This window comes from Lissotriton vulgaris, chromosome 3_1, assembly GCF_964263255.1.
Source record: "Lissotriton vulgaris chromosome 3_1, aLisVul1.2, whole genome shotgun sequence".
Taxonomy (NCBI): domain Eukaryota; kingdom Metazoa; phylum Chordata; class Amphibia; order Caudata; family Salamandridae; genus Lissotriton; species Lissotriton vulgaris.
The window spans coordinates 148293097-148315820 of record NC_141689.1 but is presented as its reverse complement, the minus strand read 5'-3'; the positions used below and the strand labels follow the sequence as shown (position 1 = coordinate 148315820).

At 44.9% G+C, this 22724-nt stretch overlaps 1 protein-coding gene across 1 annotated transcript in view; it reads left to right on the top strand.

Annotated features, from left to right (window-relative positions):
* LOC147726124 (receptor-type tyrosine-protein phosphatase mu-like) overlaps positions 1–22724 on the top strand; it is a 1369719-nt gene that overhangs the window by 1111221 nt on the left and 235774 nt on the right. Inside the window, exons 15-17 of the mRNA XM_086960227.1 lie at positions 11519–11627; positions 19916–20168; positions 21724–21763. Coding sequence (XP_086816353.1) covers positions 11519–11627; positions 19916–20168; positions 21724–21763 — 402 coding nt within the window. The remainder of the gene's footprint in view (positions 1–11518; positions 11628–19915; positions 20169–21723; positions 21764–22724) is intronic.

Genomic DNA, 22724 nt, shown 5'->3' with positions numbered 1-22724 from the left:
AATAATGTGGGAGAGATTAACCTCTTGGCATTGAATGTACAGTATCACATCAACCATGTATAAGGAGATTATTAAGGATATGATACCAAGGTAGCGACCATAGTGAGAGTGCAACTCCCTGATAAAACAGGCTAGACGTTCAATGGCAAGGACAATTATTAGGGAAGAGAGGTGGCAGTCCTGATGTGTGCCTCTTCAATATCAAATAGTGTGGAGTTAAATGTATTAACACAAACTCTCAATGTGAGAAAAAAACAGGAAGTTGGATAATATAACCAGGGAGAGATAACATATGGAAAGCACACCAACCAATTAAAAGCACAAGATTGTATTTATTTTTAAGTATACATACTCATAATAAAAGCATTTTAATTCAAAAACATAAACACCAATTACTTAAGTGAACAATTAATCAAGTACAAATAAAATATTTATAACACAATTACACAAAAGTTCATAAAACAGTGGCGGACAAATATAGTCATCGACGCGCGTTTCGGCGTTTTAACGAGAACGCCTTCCTCAGGAGCCACATTAAAATCTGAAAAAGATATGTAAAATAAATTAAAAACATACAAAGGAGTATCTCACACTCCTATCATAATTGCATTAATACATGTGCATATAACTATGCTTATAACTGTGCTTACATATCAATGCCTCCCTCCTTATGTAGCTAAACAATATAGCTACACAAGATACAGACTAATTATTTTATATTTGAGCAGTGGTATAGTGTTTATTGGGAGGGAAGGTCTAGATAGGATAGTTCAACATGTGAATTATTACCCCCCATTAAGTGAACCTAGTACAATGGACTCGTATTGCTCACAATCAAAGATTGAAAAACCATGAGCATGCTCATTCAGTTACATTCATACCTGACCAGAGAGAACACGGGATGAGCGTTCGCTGTGTATTCCTTATCTATGTATCAAGGCCAGATAGAAATATAGTCTCTTTGTTTTCTTATCGTCTAGGTGGAGTCACATCTCACTCGATGAAACTTGTAATCTAGGGTGGTAAGAACATAGCTATTGTAGATACATAACAGTTCCAGATCCTATGTCTATGGATTGGTGCTGGATATAGTAAAAGCAGGTATGGTATTGCTTTTTGTATCAATTGTTGTTTTCAAACTGATACTAAAATTAAACAACACATATGCAATGGAAAAAGAGGTACCTCCATATTCTAAAGAGTTTCTATACACATTTGTTTTACCGTAATGTCTCCACATCTAGGGGTTTCCTTTATACATATGATTTTTGATTTGTCCTACTAAAAGTCTGAATGTGCATCAGATTATAATTTCTAAGTACAAGAATTAAAAATTAGATGGCTATATTGTACCCTAGAAACCAAATTTACTTCGTATCTATACTATCTGATACATGTATAGCGCCGATGAATGTTGGACATATTTTTCTTACCAAGGTAGTAGACGCAGTCGTGATTCCAACCGATAAAGGAACCCCAAAGAAAGACCTGCTCCCAGTCTTGTAAATGGCAAAATAACTCAGGTGCTTACCTTTATAAACAACCATCAAGCCTAAATGCTAAGAAGGAAAATGAATAGGAACGTTAAAAGTCCTTCTATGTACGAGTGCTACAAATTTGTAGAACTATTACGGGCTGCAGATATCAAATTCTTACCGAGTGTAGAGTAAAATGGAAAATTATGCCTGGGTACACGAAGAAGCCTCCGTCAGTCTTCGGTACTAAGAATAAAAAGCCGGACGATAATTATCAGCGGATACGGAAGTAGTTTGAGTTGCCAATGCAAATTCGCAGGATAAAGCGGCGAAACTTACCAAATATATCCAAAAAGATAAATGATAATGTAGAAATGAGGGAGCCGCATTCAGGGTATCCGCTAGCGTCCCTTGGTAATGTCTTCGATACTGCAGGCGAAAATAAAACAAACCTGCAGTTACTCACAGATATCGGGATGATTTGGTTGCAAATGCGCTGTTACAGGGCAAATTCAAGGGGGGGCCTGTTCGCGAATACGGAAGTGGTTTAAGATGCCAATGCAATCTCGCAGGTAAAAGCGGCAGAACTTGCCAAATATATAAAAAAAGATCATTGATAATATATAAACGGGGGAGCCGCCTTCAGGATATCTGCTAGCGTCCCTTGGCAATGTCTTCGATACTGCAGGCGAAAATATAACCAACCTGTAGTTACTCACAAATATCGGGATGGTTTGATTGTAAATGCGCTATTACAAGGCAAACTACAAGGAGGGCGCTGCTCGCTTACCGAGAATGCCTGAAGACGAACGGTAACATCAACCTGCGGGCGCCACGTTCGACGTGTCTGTTAGCGTCCCGCAGCCGTTGGAAAAGGTGATTAACCCAGCCAGCTACTCCGCCCCTTCTTAATCTGTGTAACAGAATTACCTGTGCTGACGTGTCGGTTCATCAGAGCCTCTGTTTAAAGGGAAAGTGTCCCAAAGTTCAAAATTCGAGAGATGGAACATGTGAGGCTTATATTAAAATCCAAGGCAGCACTTTGCAGCGTATGTTGTGCCCACATGGGGGTGTAACACAAACTCTCTCCTTGAGACCTGTAAATAATAGTTTAATAAGTGACAGAAAATAGTTCCTCACTCTACAGAGTATCTCCAATGTGAATGTCCAGTCAAGCTAGTCAAACACGTTCACAGTGTCTAGATAAGTGACTACTGACTGAAGCGTATTAGGGTGTCATTCCTACTGGTATTCTCTAAGGAAATTGGGACTTTTTCATTCTTTGCTCAAATACACTCACTAAGTATGTGAGTTCCTGCCAACTGACCTATATTTTGAATATAAAAGGAAGAAGATGTTGTCTATTTTTTATTGTATTTTACAATTTCTCAGCCTTGAAGAAGTCTCTTCAGAAACATGTTGGCTTTGCCTGTTGATGTCACTTTGTCATTGAAGAACTCAGGTTACATACAATAAACAAGAATTGGATTTAACTCTTTGTGACCCTTACTGATTGGACTAAATTTGTTTACTGGACTATCTTTTCCATATACGTTATGAGAGGTAGCCTCTTGGCTCCATTGCCCTTCTTGACACCATTGGTAATAGGGAGTCTTGATATCAAATAGCACAGTTTACTTGTTAATAATTTTAACAACCCACTGTTAATTAGTTTCACAGTTAACCACTTCTACTGCTTTGTATGTATACTCACCGAAGCTGTGGGTTCCCTTCCACATTTTGTAAAATTTTGGAGGTTGGCTGCTCGGGTAGGGGAGCGCATGGTAAAATTTATTTTGGCATAGGGGTCGCCTCTGGAGGCTCGAGGCAGGGAGCTGTGCTGTCCCCCTCCCATATAAACTAATTTTGGCCCTGGTGGTGGGCTCCCAATGACCTCTGGAGGCTCAGGGAGAGGGGGCACACTGTCCTGCACCCCTTTGTTCATCATTACGGCCCAGGGGGTGGTCTCCCAGGCCCTTGAATGGCTTGGGGAGTGCTGTGGGCTCCCCACGACATAAACTTTGTAAATGAGGCCTTGATGCCTTTTTTCCCTCAATTCTGCGGGAGCACTGCAGTATCGCTGCATTGTTTGCTGATTTCTTTTTGTATTAGGCTCCATGGGTAGTAGGGTGCCAAGGTATCCATTCCCTCCCACTTATATATATTTATTAAAACATGTTCATAACAGTGTACTAATTATCCGAGTCCAGTAACGGCTGCCAGCAACAATTTTGTACTGTTGCTGGCAGCCGATCCGAGAGCTCACTCGTGTGGGAGCGAGATGGCCCAAGGGAAATAAAGCTTTGTGGACCAATCAGGATGATCTATTTTTAAACTGGTGCTCCCACAAGAGTCCCTTGAGACTCCTGCATACCGAGCAGTCCAACTATACAATTATTTTTTTATCTTAACTTCTCAAAAACTACTGAATGGATTTACACCAAATCACTAAAAGCACAATTTGCGGACCAAAATAAAGCTACCTGAAAATTAGGTGTAATTCCATTCTGCAGAGTTTGCAGTATCCCTGCATAAAGCAGTCTTTGGAAAATGAATGTAGATTTTGAGTCTTGGGACCCTCCTTTGTTCTTGGCCTTCGATGGACTGATCACCCTAAATTTTCCATGCACAAACTAGTCAACAAGTTGCAACTTTTTGGAAAGTTTCTTGGAGATTAGTTAAATGGTGCCAACGTTAATAATAACACAAAAGACACTTTTCCTGTGGAGAACCTAACTCAAATCAATATATAATTACCGTACATTAATACAACCACCACTGCACATGTCCTTTGGCCATATGTAGCAAGAGTTGGCAACAGGGCCTGGTCTGCGGCCAAGCCTTGTGAGCAACTCCCCCGCGCATGCACATAACCCCACCCTGCATACAGGCTTAGGCTGTGCATGTTGGGGGTATGCGTGGGAGTTTTTTCCCAAATCGGGCTTTGGCTCCGCAGGTAACCGCGGATCTGCTGAGGAATCGCATCCCTAGAAATCTATGAATTTCTTTCTTTAACAGCTCCGAAACTACTGAACAGATTTACACTAAATTACAAAAAGGTCCCTTTCTAGACCAACATCTAGCTTTCTGCTAAATTTAGTGTAATTCCGTTCAGCGGTTCAGGCAGTAGCCATGTCTAAAAACTACAAAACCCCATAGACATTGCATGGGGTGTCTGCTGCCCCACCTTTTCATCGGCTTGACGGATCGTCCCAAACCTTTCCATGCACAACTATGTGAAGTAGGCCTGTTTTTCATGAAATCACTTGAACATTCATTAAATGGCATCAAATTTAGCAGCCAAACAAAAAACCTTCATCTATGGAAAAAATGGTCCTAAATATATCTACAAGCTACCTATTGCCAGTAGATTATATATATATATATATATAATATAATACTTTTTTTTATTTCCACTACATACTGCTACGCACACACCCACTCACCCACTGATACAGACTGTCACACAGCCATTCAGATGACATATGTTAGAAATAGTATCACTCAGTAGTTCAGAAAGAATAGTAGCAGTAGCATAGTATATATAATATCTTTCAATCTCAGAAATGTTTACTAAACACACTTATACCCACTGGATGATGTCATCAGTGCTATCATATGAGATGGTATCAGTGATGTCACTGACCATGTCAAGAGTGATGTAATATGTGAGGTCATAAGCAGTGCATTGCGGGGTGTAAGTTATAGTTAGCTCAGGTAACTATAACTGCTGAATTTCTGTGGTTTGTTTGTAAAATTTGTAATGTCCATGTAACCTTTGGTGTTTGCAGTGAACTTCTACTCTTTTTTTATTGTTATTTCCTAACTATAACTTCCCTGAGACTTTTAGCATTTGTGTGAATTTTTACATTTTTTTCAAATGTATTTTCTAACTGTAACCTGTAACCTTTGTGAGTGGGTGTTTAAGTGGCTCTATAGGTCAGTGAGTGGCTGTTCGGGTCTGTGAGTGGGTGTGGGACTGGCTTAATGGATGTGTGAGTGGGTGCTTAATTGGCTGTGTGGGTGTGTCATTAGCTATGTGAGGGACGTAGCCAGAACAGAAATTTACCTGTCCTTTTATCCAACAAGAGTCCACAGTTTTGCACAAAATGTCTCCCTAACTGCAGTACTTTCTGCTAGTTAATTAGTAAGTGCTAACTTGTTGGGTAAAGGTCTGGTGCATATTCTAAACTACAGCTGTGCAATAGACCAGGACGAAATGTCTCCAGTGACCTTTAATGCATTTAATTTCTGCAATGTGATTGTTCCTCAAGCATCTTTTTCAAGAAATCTGTGATAAAATGAATCCTTCTATAGAGGAGATGTACTTCTTCTTAGCTATTTGAAGTAAGTGCTTCTTTGTTTGTCCTCATATTCCTCTGCATAGAGAATGTGTCACCAAAGTCATCGGGAAAAGCACTTGGGGGGCCTGTTGGAAAGCTGGCCAATCATCATGGAAAAAAGTAGAAAGGCCTTTGCCTACTACTAATGTGGATAGGGGTGAGACCAAATGGGCGGAGCGTGCAAGTAATTTCGTGCATTTGCATACTCATAGTAATTTAACAAAAGAGAACCCCGCACTCTGCTCTCACCAGGAGACGACAAGAAAGAACCCACTTGTCACAGTCACTGCAGATTGCCCTTCGATAGATCAACAATGCATTCACCTCCAGCAAGGATTTTAGATTGTTTTTCAATTAGAATTGCAGAGAAAACACACTTCCTTTGCCTTTATCAAGCCCAAAAAGTTACAAATGTTTCTCCTTTAAAAAAGGGAGGTGCACCAAGCGACCCTGCAACCCGGGCCAATTTCTGGCCCAGGGAACCCATCCCATGCGGTCCTGCCCATAATTAATGGGCGGGGGCGTGCAAGCCCCCTCACCGGGCCGATTTTGGGCCCGGGACCCCACCATGAGGCCCAACCAATTACTGGAAGGGAAAGTGGGGCCATGCGGCCCTCCTCCCTGGGCCAATTTGTTGCCACGGGCACCCCATCCCCCTGGGCCCAGCCACTTGTTGCTGGGTGCTCTGACCCTATCCAGGGCACCCAGTATGCTCTGTTGGGGACTGCGGGGGGATCCTAAATGTCTCAGAGGTCCCTGCCGGGTACCCTCCTCCATCGGAAGCTGGCATTGCTCCCACACACTGGGAGCAGCAACAAATACTGCTTTCTGTGTAAGGGAGCAATTCTTTCATCTATTTTCCTGCCAGCTTGACAGCCAGCAGGTAAACAGATTAAAAGTCTGCTCCCTATGGGCGGGAGCAGTTTTCCTGATTCCGCCCGTTGGAAGCGAACATACTGTTTACCCTCGCTTAGTGGGAGCTGTCAAAGCTCTTGCCAAGTGAAAGCAAGCAGCTATGTCCCAAGGTTGGCCACTACAGATGTAGGGAGCCTTGAGGATGCATCCCTTAGGGCCATTAACGGCTCAATGAGAGGTTTGGCATGGCCCTTGTTGTTACAGGGCCTGCCCCTGGGAGGTGGTGGTCCCCCTGGACCTGAATGGTCCAGGAGTAGCTTCTATGCAGCCACCCCTTTGATTTTGATTTTATTGGCCTTACCTTAGGGAGGTGGTGGTCCCCGGGGAGTAAACATCCTACTGAGGTGGGCCACGTGGCCCCATCCCCTTCATTTAGCATTGGCCTGGCCCCGGGGAGGTGGCGGTTTATGGGGCAAATATCCACCATGGGGAGGAGGGGACTCATGTGCCCCCTCCTTAAAATATGTATTTTTATATACCCCCCGAGACCTAGCCCACAGGGCTTAACTAGAAACTAGCACAGTAGAGCGCTTTTTTTAAAAAAAAAAAACAAGATTTGTTAATGCACCTGATTTTCACAGGAAAATCTTAAAACAAATACTTTTGGCCCCAATGGGGTCATTGGCGGACTCCACCTCCAGGTCTAAGGGGTCGGGATTTTCCTACCCTGCCCCTTATTCTTTTTGTAACTCTTTTTTGGGACTCAAAAAGTGTTGGCAGACAATTAGATCTCTACTTGAAATATGTTAGATCTGTGGCGGATCCGCGTCCTGAGATTTACAAATTTGTTTTTTTCTTTAATAACTCAAAAAACACAATGAATTTACACCAGATCACAAAAGGTCCCTTTCTGGACCATAACCAAGCTTTGTGACAAATTTGGTGAAAAATCGGTTCAGTGGTTAGTTTTGTATGTTTTGGATGATATTAGTGTAAAACGAATTTTTTTTTCAAATATGTTCGTTCTTAACATCATATATGGAGCAGGGCCCAGTGATTGAAGGCGAGGTCTTTCCGATATTTGGGCACTAGGATATACCATTCTGAGCTCAGGCTCCACACCGCTGCTATCTCTTCCCTCTGAGGTCGTTACTTTTTGAAAATCCTTCCCACTATCAATGAAGGGGCAAACAGCCCTCACAAAGATGGCTGTGCTTCATATAAATAAAGTTCTATTACTTCACTACCCTACAAGTAATCCCTCACCAACTAGTCTTCAAAGAGTTGGATAAACTAAAGGGGGGACATTATTGGGCACAATTGTCACCGTAGAGTATCTTTATCGAAACTACAGCTCCCTCCGGCTTCAGGGGGCCTGAGAGCTCTGAGGTTTGAGCTAGACTTCCTGGCCGACCAATTGCAATGACTTGCCTGCACACTGGGCACTGGCTAGCGGATACAGGAGCATTGGACCCCTTTACCCCCCTTACTTGAGTGGCTATCACTGAGCCAAATACGAATACTCTGATTGACTCCCCGCACACTTCGGGCACTGGTACCTTACAATAGTCACTCAAATATATGTCCCTTTATATCATCTTTGCGAGACCTAGAAGACAGTGGGCCCAATTATGTCAAGCTGATCGCCACCGAAATGCAGTCGGTGGTGGTCTGTCCAACATCAGAGGTTACGGGCCGACCTTCGTATGATGATGCAGTCCGTAGGTCAAAAGGCAGTGGGCCGAGCACTGCTGGTTCTGACAGGCTTAAGGGGCCCGTCGGAGTGTCGGTCGGAGTGTAATCCCTACAATGGGGGCAGTGCCTGTGTAGGCACATCCTTAGGGATTACAATGTCCCTTTTCCCTCTGCCTTTTCATGGCAGTCCATGTAAATCCAGCGGGAATAAGACTTTGGGGGTCCCTAGCAGGGCCACCATCCCATGTGGGCATCAGCTAAGGGGCACTACAAGGTGTCTGGTACTCGGTGCATGGATGTTTCAAAACATGCCTTTTTCAAATGTGGCTTGTGGTGCGACCCTTTACAGCCCGCAGCAAAAGCTGCAATTGTAAAAGGCATGTTTTCGACCACCGTCATGCCAGAGTTGGGCAGGGCCTTTTACAGGACGGGCAGGGGCTTTAGAATCCCCATATAAAGTCTTAGCCAACACTTGCCTACAGCTGATACAGTTTTATGTATTACACAAAGTGTATCTCTTACCTCAGCACATCCACCGTATTTTCCCTGATGCCTCCGATACCTGCGCCTGCTGGTAGTCTGCAACGGCAGATCTCCAACATGGGTTATTACACTATCCCGCCTTCTCCTCTCCTGGACAAGGTTAACCGGAACATTTCTCAGAGGCCACAGGTCGAGTCTAGTTGTATACTTGGTAAGCCAGCATCTTGGATATCTAGCGATAGTCCAAAAATACAAGACAGGAGGCCGGTTTGTTGATTTAGCCATTATACTAGCAAAGAGGACCATAACCATAAAATGGAATAGTGCTGAACCTACCAAAAGGTCAGTTGCGCTACAATTGGCTGGGGCTGTGGTGACCGCACTCCATAGAGAGGATGCCAGGGGCCTCTGCCCCTGCCCATAGCCTCTACATGGCATAACCTGCTGTCCAGGTTCACGGATTCGGGGTCGGTGGCTTCTCTTCCTCCTAACCCAACACTATAAGGAGGTTGAATTCTCCCCATCCCCCAGACAGATCATCCCAGGGGCAATGCCCTATGTGGGTTTGAAGTGAGATAACTCCCTTCCCTACCCTCTCCTGAACAGACAGGGTATGTGACCCTTGACCCCCTCCCCCAACTACCAATGCAGAATCTTAAATGCCCCTGGCTAGCTGCGATGCACACTTCATCCATAGGGTACAAATCCTTGTGAACACATTTTTACGCCTTTCTGTTGATTACCTTGATTACCCTGGGTTCTCCTCCTCTTCCACAACCTACTGCCCCCTTCCTTGGTCACCTTAATAGCAAGCCAGCTATTATAGGGCTACCTTTATTCCCTTTGATTGCTCTTTGTTGTGCTCTGGGTGGCTTATCAGAGGTGACCCAGCACATTCCCTCCTATTGACATGCACTGTACCTTTCCTTGTTGTACCAAATTAAAACCAATAAAATTGTTCTGGGGAAAAAATGGGTACCCGGGCTATCTATGCGTTTCCTTTGATTGTTCTAATGGTGACTGTCGACATGGTGAATTTGTTTGGGGTGAATGTGTACGGCGTGTTGTGTGGCTAGTTGTAGCATTGTGAGGTTTGTTGTTGTTTCTTTTAGTGTCAAGAGGGAGTTGGGTGCCAACATGCACTTGATGAGTTTTTTGACATTATTATTGTATTTAAGGGTATTTTGATGATCTTTTTGTGCATTTTGAGAGCGTTGTTGGGCACTGTGAAGGTGTCTGGATGGCGAATGATGCTGCTGTGTTGATGTGTAGCGGTGTGGACACTGCTACAGTTGGCGTGTTTTATGCTTGGAGGAAATTGTAAGTGTGGCTTCGGGGTATTGTGAGGGTGTCAAAGAGTAACATAACAGTGTATTGTTCTAATAATACATGTGAAAGTGCTTCAGTGGCACTATAAAGGGGTGTGTAGAGACTTTGTGAGACAGTGGAGCACTGTAAGGGCATCATGTTGGGAGGATTTCAGAATTTGAGTGGATGCACATGAGAATCAATCGGTGTTAATGTGAGTATGCCTCGAACTAGCTGAGAATGCCTAGTTTGTTCTAAGGCTGTATTAGGGTTGTTTGGTTTGTGGGAAATGCGAATGTATATATAGTTGTCTAGAGTGCATTGTGGGGCTATTTGGAGTGTTGTACAGCTATATGTGTGGTGCTTGTCCATAGGTAGTTATGTTAGTGTCTAGGGATAGTTGCAAGGGAATGTGAGGGTGTTTTATCAGGTGTGAGAGTGCCAGTGGGCTCATGCAATTGTGTGTGGTGTTTTGCGTGCTTTGTAACTCGTGGGCAAGTGTGGTAGGGATGTAAAGATAAGTGGTGCAAACGTGCTAGTGCAGTGTGTGATTGTGTGCGTGCAGCATGAACACGGTGCCCATGTGAGTGGAGCATGACCAATATGCCTGTGTGAGTTGAGAAGGAGGGTTGTGCCTGTGTGATTTTGGTGCACCTTAAATTTTTTTGTGTGAAAGCAGTGGCACTTCAAAATTTGAAGAGCCAGATTATCAAAGAGCTTGCACTGTGGTGGCGGAGGCTGTGCAGTTGTTGCCGAGGCTTTGCAGTCATGGCCAAGGCTTCACAGTTGTGGCGTGATCTCCGAACTTGTGGTGGGATCTCTTGACAATGAGGAACTGTGGTACAGTGATCCCGCTACAAGTGCAGAGATCCGACCATGCTGTGGCAGCTGGCATAGGTAAGAGTGGTGGGGTGGGGTGAGTTGATAGGCGGTGGGATAGGTAAAATGATTAAAATCATTTACCGCGGCGATGCAGCGAGCACAAGGTAAGGTGGGTTAATTATTATTTTTTATTTCATTTCCCCTATTCCATCTGTCAACTTCCACTGCCCTTACCTGTGCCTGCCACCACTGTCACCATGACTGCGGAGTCTCCACCACAAGTGCAGATATCCCGCCATGACTGCGGAGTCTCCGCCACAAGTTAGATCTCCCGCCATGACTGCGGAGTCTCCGCCACAAGTTAGATCTCCCGCCATGACTGCGGAGTCTCCGCCACAAGTGCAGATATCCCGCCATGACTGCGGAGCCTCCACCACCCCTGCAGGGGTTCTTTGTTAATCGGGCCCGAAGATTATAATGTCAGCTTGCACTGCCAATGGCTGTTTTGTAATTTGTGTTTCTTATTTTTGTTCTCAGAACCAGTAATTCCTTCTGTCATTATCCTGAAGAAGTCCAACATGTCTGCCACTGAAAAGATGGTTGTGCTACCTTTGCACCCTGTGCCTGATACCCATGGGCCTATCAGGTAACTGCGCGGCAGATTAATCTACGCCGATCTATTTTGAATTGTAAAGCACCTGTTGACATATGTATGCTGAGCAATAGATTTTTAGATGCACCTCAATGTCCTCTTATTGCATTTTACTGCTTTATGTTATACTTTAAAAAACAGCAGCTAAGTCTAAATATGTATACATTCTAGTGCCTCCAGTTAGAACAAGCATTTGCAATGCAATAGGTCTCGCATGTGTGAAAGTTTAAGCCCTTTTTTTTAAATCTGTTTTGAAAACCAATACATATATAAAAGGTATCGTCCTTTACAATTCCAACAGCCCAATCTTTCTCAAATGTGAGACCTATTGCGTTGCAAATGCTTGATATATGAAGGATGTGTATAAGAAACAATATCCCACCTGGTATAATTTCTGGACAATTAAAAAGGATATCCGTATAGTATTATCCAAACAGAAACTAGGAGACTCAATATGAATTTCATATGTGCTCAAAGCATCATTTATATCAACATTAGAAAAAATTCCGTAGGGCAGTATCAATTACAGTTAGTGTCAGCACTGCAATTAATAAATAACCAATGATAGCCCAATATTGTACAAGGTGCACGAGTGCAAAGTGGGTGACACTACGGCGACGCAAGTGACAGCGAAAAGCAGCGTGGTCGGCGCAAAGTGAAAAGTGAGTAAATATATACAGTGCGTAAAAACAATTTAGTATTCACACAATTCAGTTTTGCATATATCATTTTATGACAACCACTAAGTAAAGGGCGCCTAGGAGTTCGCTGGGAAGTCGACGGCGTTTCGATCCATGGTGCTTAGGATCATCATCAGGACAGGAGGGCCAGAGGCAGTGCGTCAGGCAAATGTAGTGGGTGGACCATAGGAATGAATGGGAAGTGCATGCACAATTTGCGAGTATTCAATAGGTACTCACAAATTGTGCACGCTATTTCAAGTGTGCAAGGGTTCCTGAAGGACACCCTGTTGCATCCCTGAAATGTGCATGTGTACACATGAGGTGCACATACATGCCTTAAGGGTATATATGTGTGCCACATGGCACTTTGAAAAATGCTAAAAAGTGCATTTTTCAAGGCAATCACAAATTAACACCTACATGAAGTTGGTAGTAATTGGCGATTCCTTACAGCAATATCGCAATTTGTGATGGCTACAAGAATAGCATTTAGGGAATCGCAAACTGCAATTCCCTAAATGCTTGTGCAAAATAGGGAATCGCTAAATTTGCGATTCCTTATTTTGCAAGTAGGTTTTTTCTTTCCTGCATTGCACACAGCTAAATTTTTATCATAATTTAGCTTAATACATCTGGCACGTGGTTTCTACTACAGCCAAACCCCTTTCCCTCCACGGTATATATATCCAGTTTTCTGCACACTCTTCATCTATTAAGAAAGTGCAGTTTTCTAGTGCACTCTTTATCCAGTGCCGGAAGGCCCTCTGCCTTCCGGCACTTGGTCAACAAGCAGTACCACTGTGTGAATATGAAGGTGCTTCCGTGGCAGGCATACAGCTTGATATTGGTGTTACCGGTGGAGAATATTTCAAACTGGAATAAACTGCCCCACAGTAACCGCTATTTCAGAGACGCGCATGTGGCTTCACACTGCCCTAAGATGTGCATTTTCAGTAAGAGACATTTTTATCAGATATTGGGCCCCCTTGCTACTTTGTTTTTCAAGTGCTGAAGGTAGAACAAATGAAGGTGGTACAAGCAGAGCATTAGAAACCATATATGATTAATAAAGTATTTCTGAACGTTTTCCGGGTATTTCATGATTGCTGCAATTGCCCGTTAAAGCTTTTGAGTGACTGTGGACTTGACAAAACAAGCTGTTTGTGAATTATTCCTACTCCTTCCGTCTCTCTGTCTTTCCTAAAAGATAGGGGAAGGTTGAAATGTAGCAGAAAAGTTAAAGCTTGAATAAAAGAGAAGGCTCCTGGAAGTGCGGTTCTGCATGCATGTCCACTAGGGTCGGCTCCTCCATTAGGGCGGTGGGGCATTGCCCCAGTTCTTGCTCGCAGTGCGAGAAGCAGAAACATAAAATATTATTTTAAATACCATTTTATGTTTCTGCTTCTTGCACTGCGCGAAAGCAGAAGGGTATGCCTGGTTGGGCAACGGCGGGTGGCCGGTTCGGGGAAGAGTGGCTTGCCCAATGCTGTGGGCCCCGACTGTTTGGTCGGCCCTCTGGGGCTGACCAAACCAGTCTTGCGCACTCTGCCTTTTCTCTATGTAGGCTGCATTCAGCCTACATAGAGAAAATGGCCTCCCAAAAGCCCCCGGCTGGGCGCCGTCCCCACCAAACACAACCCTGCCATTGCAGCATTGTGATTGGCTGAGGAGAGGGAGGCCGCCTGTGGCTGCTTTCTGTTCAGGAGAGCAACAGGAAAATGTTGGACCCGGCCCGAAGCTGAGGCAGCTCGGGACCTGGAAAGGTAAGTTAAAAAAAAATGTATAAACACCACCCTCCTGCAAACCCATGTGACCCCTCCACCAGCCCGCGAGTCATGCCGGCCACGACTGATGTAAATGTAAATGTAGTTGTACTTGTAAAGCGCACGGCTGCCTCAGCAACAGGGCGTCCCGGCACTGCACTCATACCGCTGTGGAACCCTTCCTGGCTTTCCTGTGAGATGTCCACTCCTGGGCACCCCCAAGGTGAAGCCATGCATCTAAGCGCTGCTGGGGCCGTTGTGGAGATTAAGCAAGCTATTGCCCAGAGTTGGACCCATGATTAGACAAGGCTCCGAGGAGAGAATGATCAGGTCCGGGGAAATGGAGTCCAAGAGCCGCCGAGGCGGGTATTGAACCCTGGTTCCGGGCCAGACCTCTGCATCAGTGTCTGCCGCTCTAACCATTGACGAGGGGATGGTGATGAACAGAGTGTCTGAATTAAGCAGACCACTCTTACCCAGTCCAAAGATCAGGGCTTGATCCATCACCATTATTTATCTCACTGCACCATCCCAGCTCAGAACCTGGCTATATGCAAATCAGTCTGTCTCTGGCCCAGTGCATCATAGGAACAGGGCAGACTAAACTACCAAGCCAATTCTTCACCAGAAAGGAGACAAGCTACCGGGGACCGGTTTCTGGCATTTCAGCCGTCTTCGGCCCGGCTTGCTTGAATCCTGATGGTGCAGTGAGAAAGGGACTCATGTCTGAGTATACCCTGCCACACCTATAGTGGCCAAAAACGATTCAGAAAAGGGGGTGGTGATGAACAGAGTGTATGAATTAAGCAGACCACTCTTACCCAGTCCAAAGATCAGGGCTTGATCCATCACCGTTATTTATCTCACTGCACCATCCCAGCTCAGAACCTGGCTATATGCAAATCAGTCTGTCCCTGGCCCAGTGCATCATGGGAACAGGGCAGACTAAACTACCAAGCCAATTCTTCACCAGAAAGGAGACAAGCTACCGGGGACCGGTTTCTGGCATTTCAGCCGTCTTCGGCCCGGCTTGCTTGAATCCTGATGGTGCAGTGAGAAAGGGACTCATGTCTGAGTATACCCTGCCACACCTATAGATGCCAAAAACGATTCAGAAAAGGGGGTGGTGATGAACAGAGTGTCTGAATTAAGCAGACCACTCTTACCCAGTCCAAAGATCAGGGCTTGATCCATCACCATTATTTATCTCACTGCACCATCCCAGCTCAGAACCTGGCTATATGCAAATCAGTCTGTCCCTGGCCCAGTGCATCATGGGAACAGGGCAGACTAAACTACCAAGCCAATTTTTCACCAGAAAGGAGACAAGCTACCTGGGACCGGTTTCTGGCATTTCAGCCGTCTTTGGCCCGGCTTGCTTGAATCCTGATGGTGCAGTGAGAAAGGGACTCATGTCTGAGTATACCCTGCCACACCTATAGTGGCCAAAAACAATTCAGAAAAGGGGGTGGTGATGAACAGAGTGTCTGAATTAGGCAGACCACTCTTACCCAGTCCAAAGATCAGGGCTTGATCCATCACTGTTATTTATCTCACTGCACCATCCCAGCTCAGAACCTGGCTATATGCAAATCAGTCTGTCCCTGGCCCAGTGCATCATGGGAACAGGGCAGACTAAACTACCAAGCCAATTCTTCACCAGAAAGGAGACAAGCTACCGGGGACCGGTTTCTGGCATTTCAGCCGTCTTCGGCCCGGCTTGCTTGAATCCTGATGGTGCAGTGAGACAGGGACTCATGTCTGAGTATACCCTGCCACACCTATAGTGGCCAAAAACGATTCAGAAAAGGGGGTGGTGATGAACAGAGTGTCTGAATTAAGCAGACCACTCTTACCCAGGCCAAAGATCAGGGCTTGATCCATCACCGTTATTTATCTCACTGCACCATCCCAGCTCAGAACCTGGCTATATGCAAATCAGTCTGTCCCTGGCCCAGTGCATCATGGGACCAGGGCAGACTAAACTACCAAGCCAATTCTTCACCAGAAAGGAGACAAGCTACCGGGGACCGGTTTCTGGCATTTCAGCCGTCTTCGGCCCGGCTTGCTTGAATCCTGATGGTGCAGTCCACCCCCTTTTCTGAATCGTTTTGTCCACCATAAGCGTGGAAGGGTATACTCAAATGTGAGTCCCTTGCTCATTGCACCATCAGGATTCAAGCAAGCCGGGCCGACGACGGCTGAAATGCCAGAAACCGGTCCCCGGAAGCTTGTTTCCTTCCCAGTATAAGAATTGGCTTGGTAGTTTGGTTTGCCCTGTTCCCATCAAGCACTGGGACAGGAACAGACTAATTTGCATGTAGCCAGGTTCTGAGCTGGGATGGTGCAGTGAGCTAAAAAACGGTGATGGGTTAAGCCCTGATCTTTGGACTGGGTAAGAGTGGTCTGCTTAATTCAGACACTCTGTTCATCACCACCCCCTTTTCTGAATCGCTCTAACCATTGAGGCACACTTCTCCAGCTCAATTGTGGCAACTCTTGAGCCGGCCTTTAATGTGATGGCCACATTAAAGGCTCTGCAGGGAGAGACTGGGACAAACAATTAACGGTAGAAGGTTGCCTCCACACTATCTCCCAACAACAGTTTCTAGGAGAGTATCATGGTGGCGGGCCAGGGGAGTTCACAAAGGCAACGCTAAACACCTCTAATGTGCTTTCAACGAAAGCCTGCTCCCAATAAACACCACATTGCTCCTAATGAAACAGCACTCTGAAAAATTATAAAATTATTATTCTGCAACAAGGTTTAGGACGGCTGATTTCGTCATGGTTGTGTGTAAGCCATGCTGTGTTTAAGAACAGGATGCTCACCTAGTACTTGAAAGACAATTGTGGTACAGTTTTTTTTTAACATACATGGCAGAGTGCATACAGGATGTCACCTTGTAACCCTCTGAGCTGGAAGCTAGCCAGCCAGTAGCAGTGAATAATAAAAGTCACTCAACGAGACAGTAACATTTCTACCTACCAGAATGAAGGAAAACAATTATTTGGAACCACAATCGGTTTTGTGCTGACCGCCTTACACGAGTGCTGAAAGGGGGGGGGGGGGGAGGGGGGGATGGGCGCACCTGAGTAGTCATTATGGATTATCAGTGTGCAAGGCAAAACAAAAAACATTCACTAACAAAAAGTAGCCTTTCTTGTCAGTGGTATCGCAGGCTGTCAGTGCCCGATTTCGCAGCGCTGTCGATCTCTTCCTTGTCTTCTGAATGGTTTGTGCGCTTTACTCTGCGATAGTACCATCCGTCACTGCTTTTGATGTAACTTCTAAGAGACTCAGGGGCAGATTTATGAGGCCCTTGCGCCACGTTTACGCCGCTGTTGCGTCACGCAAGGTGGCGTAAACGTGGCGCATCCCTACGAGGCATTTACAACGTGACGCATCTATGGAGATGCGTCACGGTGTAAGGCCCTGCGCCACATGAAATCTGCGTCAGGTTTCATGTAGGCGTTCCGGTACAGGGGGGGGGTTCCGTCGCAGGAACGCCCCTGGAAAGTAACTCCGTGAAATCTACAAGATTTCACTGAGTCACTTTCTACGTCAATTCCTTACGCCTGCTTGAAGCAGGCGTAAGGGTGATGCACCATGCAATGTAGGGGTGGCCCCTGTGCATTGCAGGAGTCATGTCGCACTTGCGACATGACTCCAGCAATGCGCCGCCCGTACGCCGAAAGATGCGTCACGCATCTTCCCTGCCTTGCACCATGGTGCGCCGCACCATGGGTGGCGGAGCTGTGGCGCACTGTGGCGCACATTAACTGGCGCATCCCTGGGGATGCGCCAGTTAACGTAAATCTGCCCCTAATTTTTCGCAAACATGAGCACCAGTTACAAACAGAAGACCCTATTCATGTTTTGAATTGGAGGAAGTTCAGCGGACTTCAGGCTCGAACCCGGCATTCTCAGCTGGAAGGTCGGCAGCTGTACCCTTGCGTCATAACGTCGCCCCCAAGAACAGAAGCATTTTCTATATTATATACAACTAGGTAATAGTTGGGCTTATTTATCTTATGCAATTTACAACCATTGACAAAAGTCCGGGCTCGTTGTAAGTGTAATGTTACTTGTTGTGTTAAATAGGTGGGTAACTGGACGGAAATTGGAAAATACCAGATGGGCACAACCCCAGCACCTCTTCAGGACTCTCGCATAGTTTGGTGTTCGGGGCTCAACTGCTTGTCATTAACAGAGTCATCTGTAAAAAAAAAAAAGTAGTCACTGTGCTAAATATAAAGCGGGTGTGTACTTTTTATGTGCTTCAGGACTCAAGCATAGTTTGGTGCTCATCCTGGTGAGATGTATCCAATCCCGCCCCTCACTGCCTGCTCTGCATGCTCTGCTTTGCATTAACAGAGTAATCTGTAAATCAAAAAACACTAAAGTAAGTGCTGTGCTAAATATAAAGCATGGCGCATGTGTACTTTGCATGTGTGTACTTGTGTTTGGATGAAGGTATGTGCATGGCAATAAAATTAAAACCATTAAAGTAGGCGCAGGGGTAAATATGAAGCATGGTGCACCTGAACCTTTAATGCATGAGCAAAGAAAGATGAGAGGGGTGCCATGCTAAAACATGATGCGTGGCGCCCAAGTACCAATTTTAAACAAGTATAAACAAGTAGTTCCGAACAGGAACACACAAAAATTACTGTGTAAGGAAACTGTAGTAGGCCGGTGCTCCTCAACTAAAAAAACGGAACAGTAGTATCGGGAGCCCACCTGTAAGGAGTCAGAAAATGTAAGCGACAGAAGAGTGAACCTACTGAAGCAGAAGGCTGTAGAAGGTGGGATTACACTCCGTGTGATGTGATTACAACAGGTCTTGCAGACAGCGCAAGCACGCGGATGCTTGACCTAAAAACATATTAAGAAGCTCAAAAATCAGATTTTCTTGTGTTGCCCCAAACAGATCATGAATACTTGAAGCAGCCACTGCACAACATGTGCCAAATTAAGTCTAAGAACACAGATTTTAACCAAGGCTTCAGAAATAAACCATGATGAAAATAAAAACCGATATTAAGAAGAGGGAAGATTGTGCTTTTTACCTATTTTTTGACTTTTTTATGATATTGTTAGCTCCAGTGTGCCCACCTAAATTTAGCTATAAGAGGGAACATATACTTAGAGGAGAAACTCCTCTGTTGAGGATCATCCTCCTGTCATCTGTTACAACAATGAAGGTTGTCTCTGTACTTTGGTTTGATCTGTTTCCTGATTTTGTGGTGTCGAGAGCTGGTGGTTCTCAAGGTGGTCGGCGAGGTGTGTTGATAGCTTTTTCTAGGACCTTGTCCAGGTATGGTTGTAAGGAGGCCCGCCTGCTGAGGGTTTGTTCTGGGGGCATGACAGCTGCTTGCTTCCAGGCTTCTAGGAAAGTGGCTGTATCAATTGAAGTGTTGAGGATGTTGATGGGGGCTTTGATAGTGGGGAGAGAGAGAGCGCGATATGGAGTGCGGGAGGAGCAATTCTGGAGCTTCCAGGGGTTAGAACTTGAGTCTGAATGCTCCTTGACCTGTCAGCGGACTAATCCCATGTAAGTCCTAGTGGTCTATGGCCACCACCAACTAAATTATATACGGTAAAGTGTAAATAAGTATATTGTAAACAAAAAAGAGCATTTAGCCTGATGACATAAGCCCCTATATGGTTTTTGTTATATGGCAAATAAATACATGCCGGTTGATTTACCTTTGGCGACGTGGTTTCTAGTGGATCCTGTTTCCTTACGGTGACATTTGTTAATCTGATTGGTATTATGGGATTTTTCTGTTCCTTTGTATATTGAATAATATTGTTATTTCTGTTTCCCAGCGAGTACCAGATAATTGTTTCTCGAAAAAGAAACATGAGTGAAAACATCTGCCAGAGGGAGGACTTGGCCCCCTTCAACAGCAGCCTGGACCAGGATGTCTACATTACAGCAGCTCTTCCTGGTCAGAACCTCACAAGCCCAGAGGAGTTTGTCCTTGGAGACGGGACCTACCAACATGGCTACTACAATGCCCCACTCAGGGCCGGGCACAATTACACAGCCTTCCTTCGGGTCATCAGCATCTGGGACCAGGTAACTTATCTTTCTACCTTTCACAAAGTGCATAAAAATCAATATTTACATAATCACAAAGAATAAAAAAAACATCATTCGAGTAAGAAAACTAATCAGCACACTAATACCCCTTGTGCCTATCACAAACACAACAATCAGCAGAGAGACAAAAAAGTAGACAGTTCAATTTGTCATTCTACGACACATCGGGGTCACAGTATTTTTCCAAACCAATCCTATTAGCATGTGTCCTGTGCTTGTATTTAGGAATTGATTACAGTCCCAAACGATTGTGTCTAATAATAATAGGCACAAGGGGTATTAGTGTGCTTATTTGTTTTCTTACTCGAATAATGTACTTTTATTCTTCGCGATTATGTGAACATTGATTTGTATGCACTTTGTGATTCATTGTTTTTATGAGACACGTAGAGGCCATTATTAATTGTGTTAGGAAATGTGTTCTTTTTAGTAATACATGTTTTTAATTGCAAACCGCACAACATGAAAAAAAATATTCTGCTTTTTAAAAAAATAATCTTTTGTAATATCCTAAATTAGATTTGGACTGTTTATGTTTTACGTTATAGTTCTACTGTATGGGTTTTGGAGTGTGCTACATCCAATACGGTAGTTAAATTCTTTGTTCTGAAGTAACCGTCCGCCAAGGGATATTTTTTCTACTAGACAACAGTACTCTACTCCCCTGGTTGGTGTAAGAGGTCTCTCTCTGCCGTTTCTTACATTTCCATGGAGATGGCCAGAGAGCTGAGGATTATGTACACGTACGATGGCCAATAGCAGACTGATGCTCTGCATCGTAAATGGGAAAGGGACAATTTGGAGGCTGGTCCATAATACTCGTTATTTTTTTAAGTGGACATTTCAAAGTTTTACTGTGCTCTGGCATCTTTGCTTCTCATGGATACTGTTTCCCTGCATGGAAATCCATAACTGGCAGAAAGTCATGAAGGTGTTGCTGTAGCCAGGCAGTGGTGCCATAGCCGCCCCCTACATGTACCATAACTGAGTGCATGACTATGCCCTGAGTGGGCATGCACCGTGTAGTGCTGCCAGCAAGGCACTGTGCGCAACCATAGCAATGCCCAGTGTGCAGGACATTTCCTCTCACTGAGCTTCACAAATCTTACACACTCATAGGTTGCTCTCACTCTAGAGGGGATATAATGGTCCAACTGTGCTCTTGAAGGCTGGGCTGCTGGGATGGGCACATCCTTCTGGGTTTTGCAGATTTACTCTCGTTACCATGGTGATGAGAATAGTGCCGAGTGCAGAAGTTGTCTAGGAATAACAGTGATGGCACCCTGGCAATACTTCACATCTCCCGGCAGAGAAGATTGAAATTGCAAATAAAAAAATATAACTTGTTTACTAGTGGCTGTATTCAGATGCAGCAATTGAGTGCTCGATCGACCTGAATTTATATTCATATTCTATGCAACTTGGTGAGTCAGTGACGATTGTTTAATGAAGGCCACAGTAATAACCAGCCTTTAAAAATATACACTACGACCAATTTATGTATTTATTTCCCTCTTTTATTCTTTTTCAGGATAGGACACACTCCTGCGCCCGCTATGGGGATTTCACAGGTAAGGCCTATGTCTGCGCCTGTGTTTGTAATGAGATGTTAATCTAGAGTTAAACATGTTTCCAGTAGTCGAAGGGAAGAGCATCATCTGCTTGTGGGAGCTGAAGAAGGGGCTCTCTGAGCACCTTGGAGGAGAATGCTGGAAACAGAATATTCCGTATCGAAGGAGTCTTGTCCAGTCGTGTTCTCCTGTTCGGTAATGGGGCTCCATCTCTTTTCTTTAGAACACTGGAGCATGGTGATGAAGGCAGACATGTCAACTTGGCCTGATTGTGGTCACTCGTGATCTCTTGTGTTGCACACATGTCTACTTAGCACATTCCTATTTGTTTAGAATATGAGAGCAGCATTGACTCTGGGCTTCCCCACTCTCTCTTTAGTCCCCGACCATCTATTGAGGCTAAGCTGCCTCTTGCAGTGCCTCTGAGATCTACATCCAAAGCCCAGCTGATCAGTTCATCTTTCAGGTGCTCTTGGCAAGAAAGGAGAGATTTTTATAGCATCACTTGCGATTTATCTCTGGGCACCTCTTTTACAGAGAGCAGTTTTGCCTGTTTGCTTCATCGTCCTCAGCACCAGGACACCGACTGAGGTAACAGAGCATTAAATAATAGCAGAATCGAAATCATGTTGCACCGTGTTTACGATGGTTTGCACTAAATCAGCTGAGAAGACATTGAGCACATCAGACGCAGACCACTGGAGCCGGTGAGCTACAGAGAGCTGAACGGCAGGCTTGAGCCCAACACACACATCCTCATCATTTACAAAAGCCATTGGACCCTAATTGGCCATCATTGATACAAAATCCTTATTGGAACCCATTTCAAATTACAAAGGTGGAGCAGAAAATGCCAGTCGCTTCACCGCAAGATCCTGGCTTGGGTCTAGAACCCTCAGCCCACCCGACAGTTGGGGCATCATCCCAGAGCCAGGATAGCTGCTGTCCAGTCCCCTGTTTG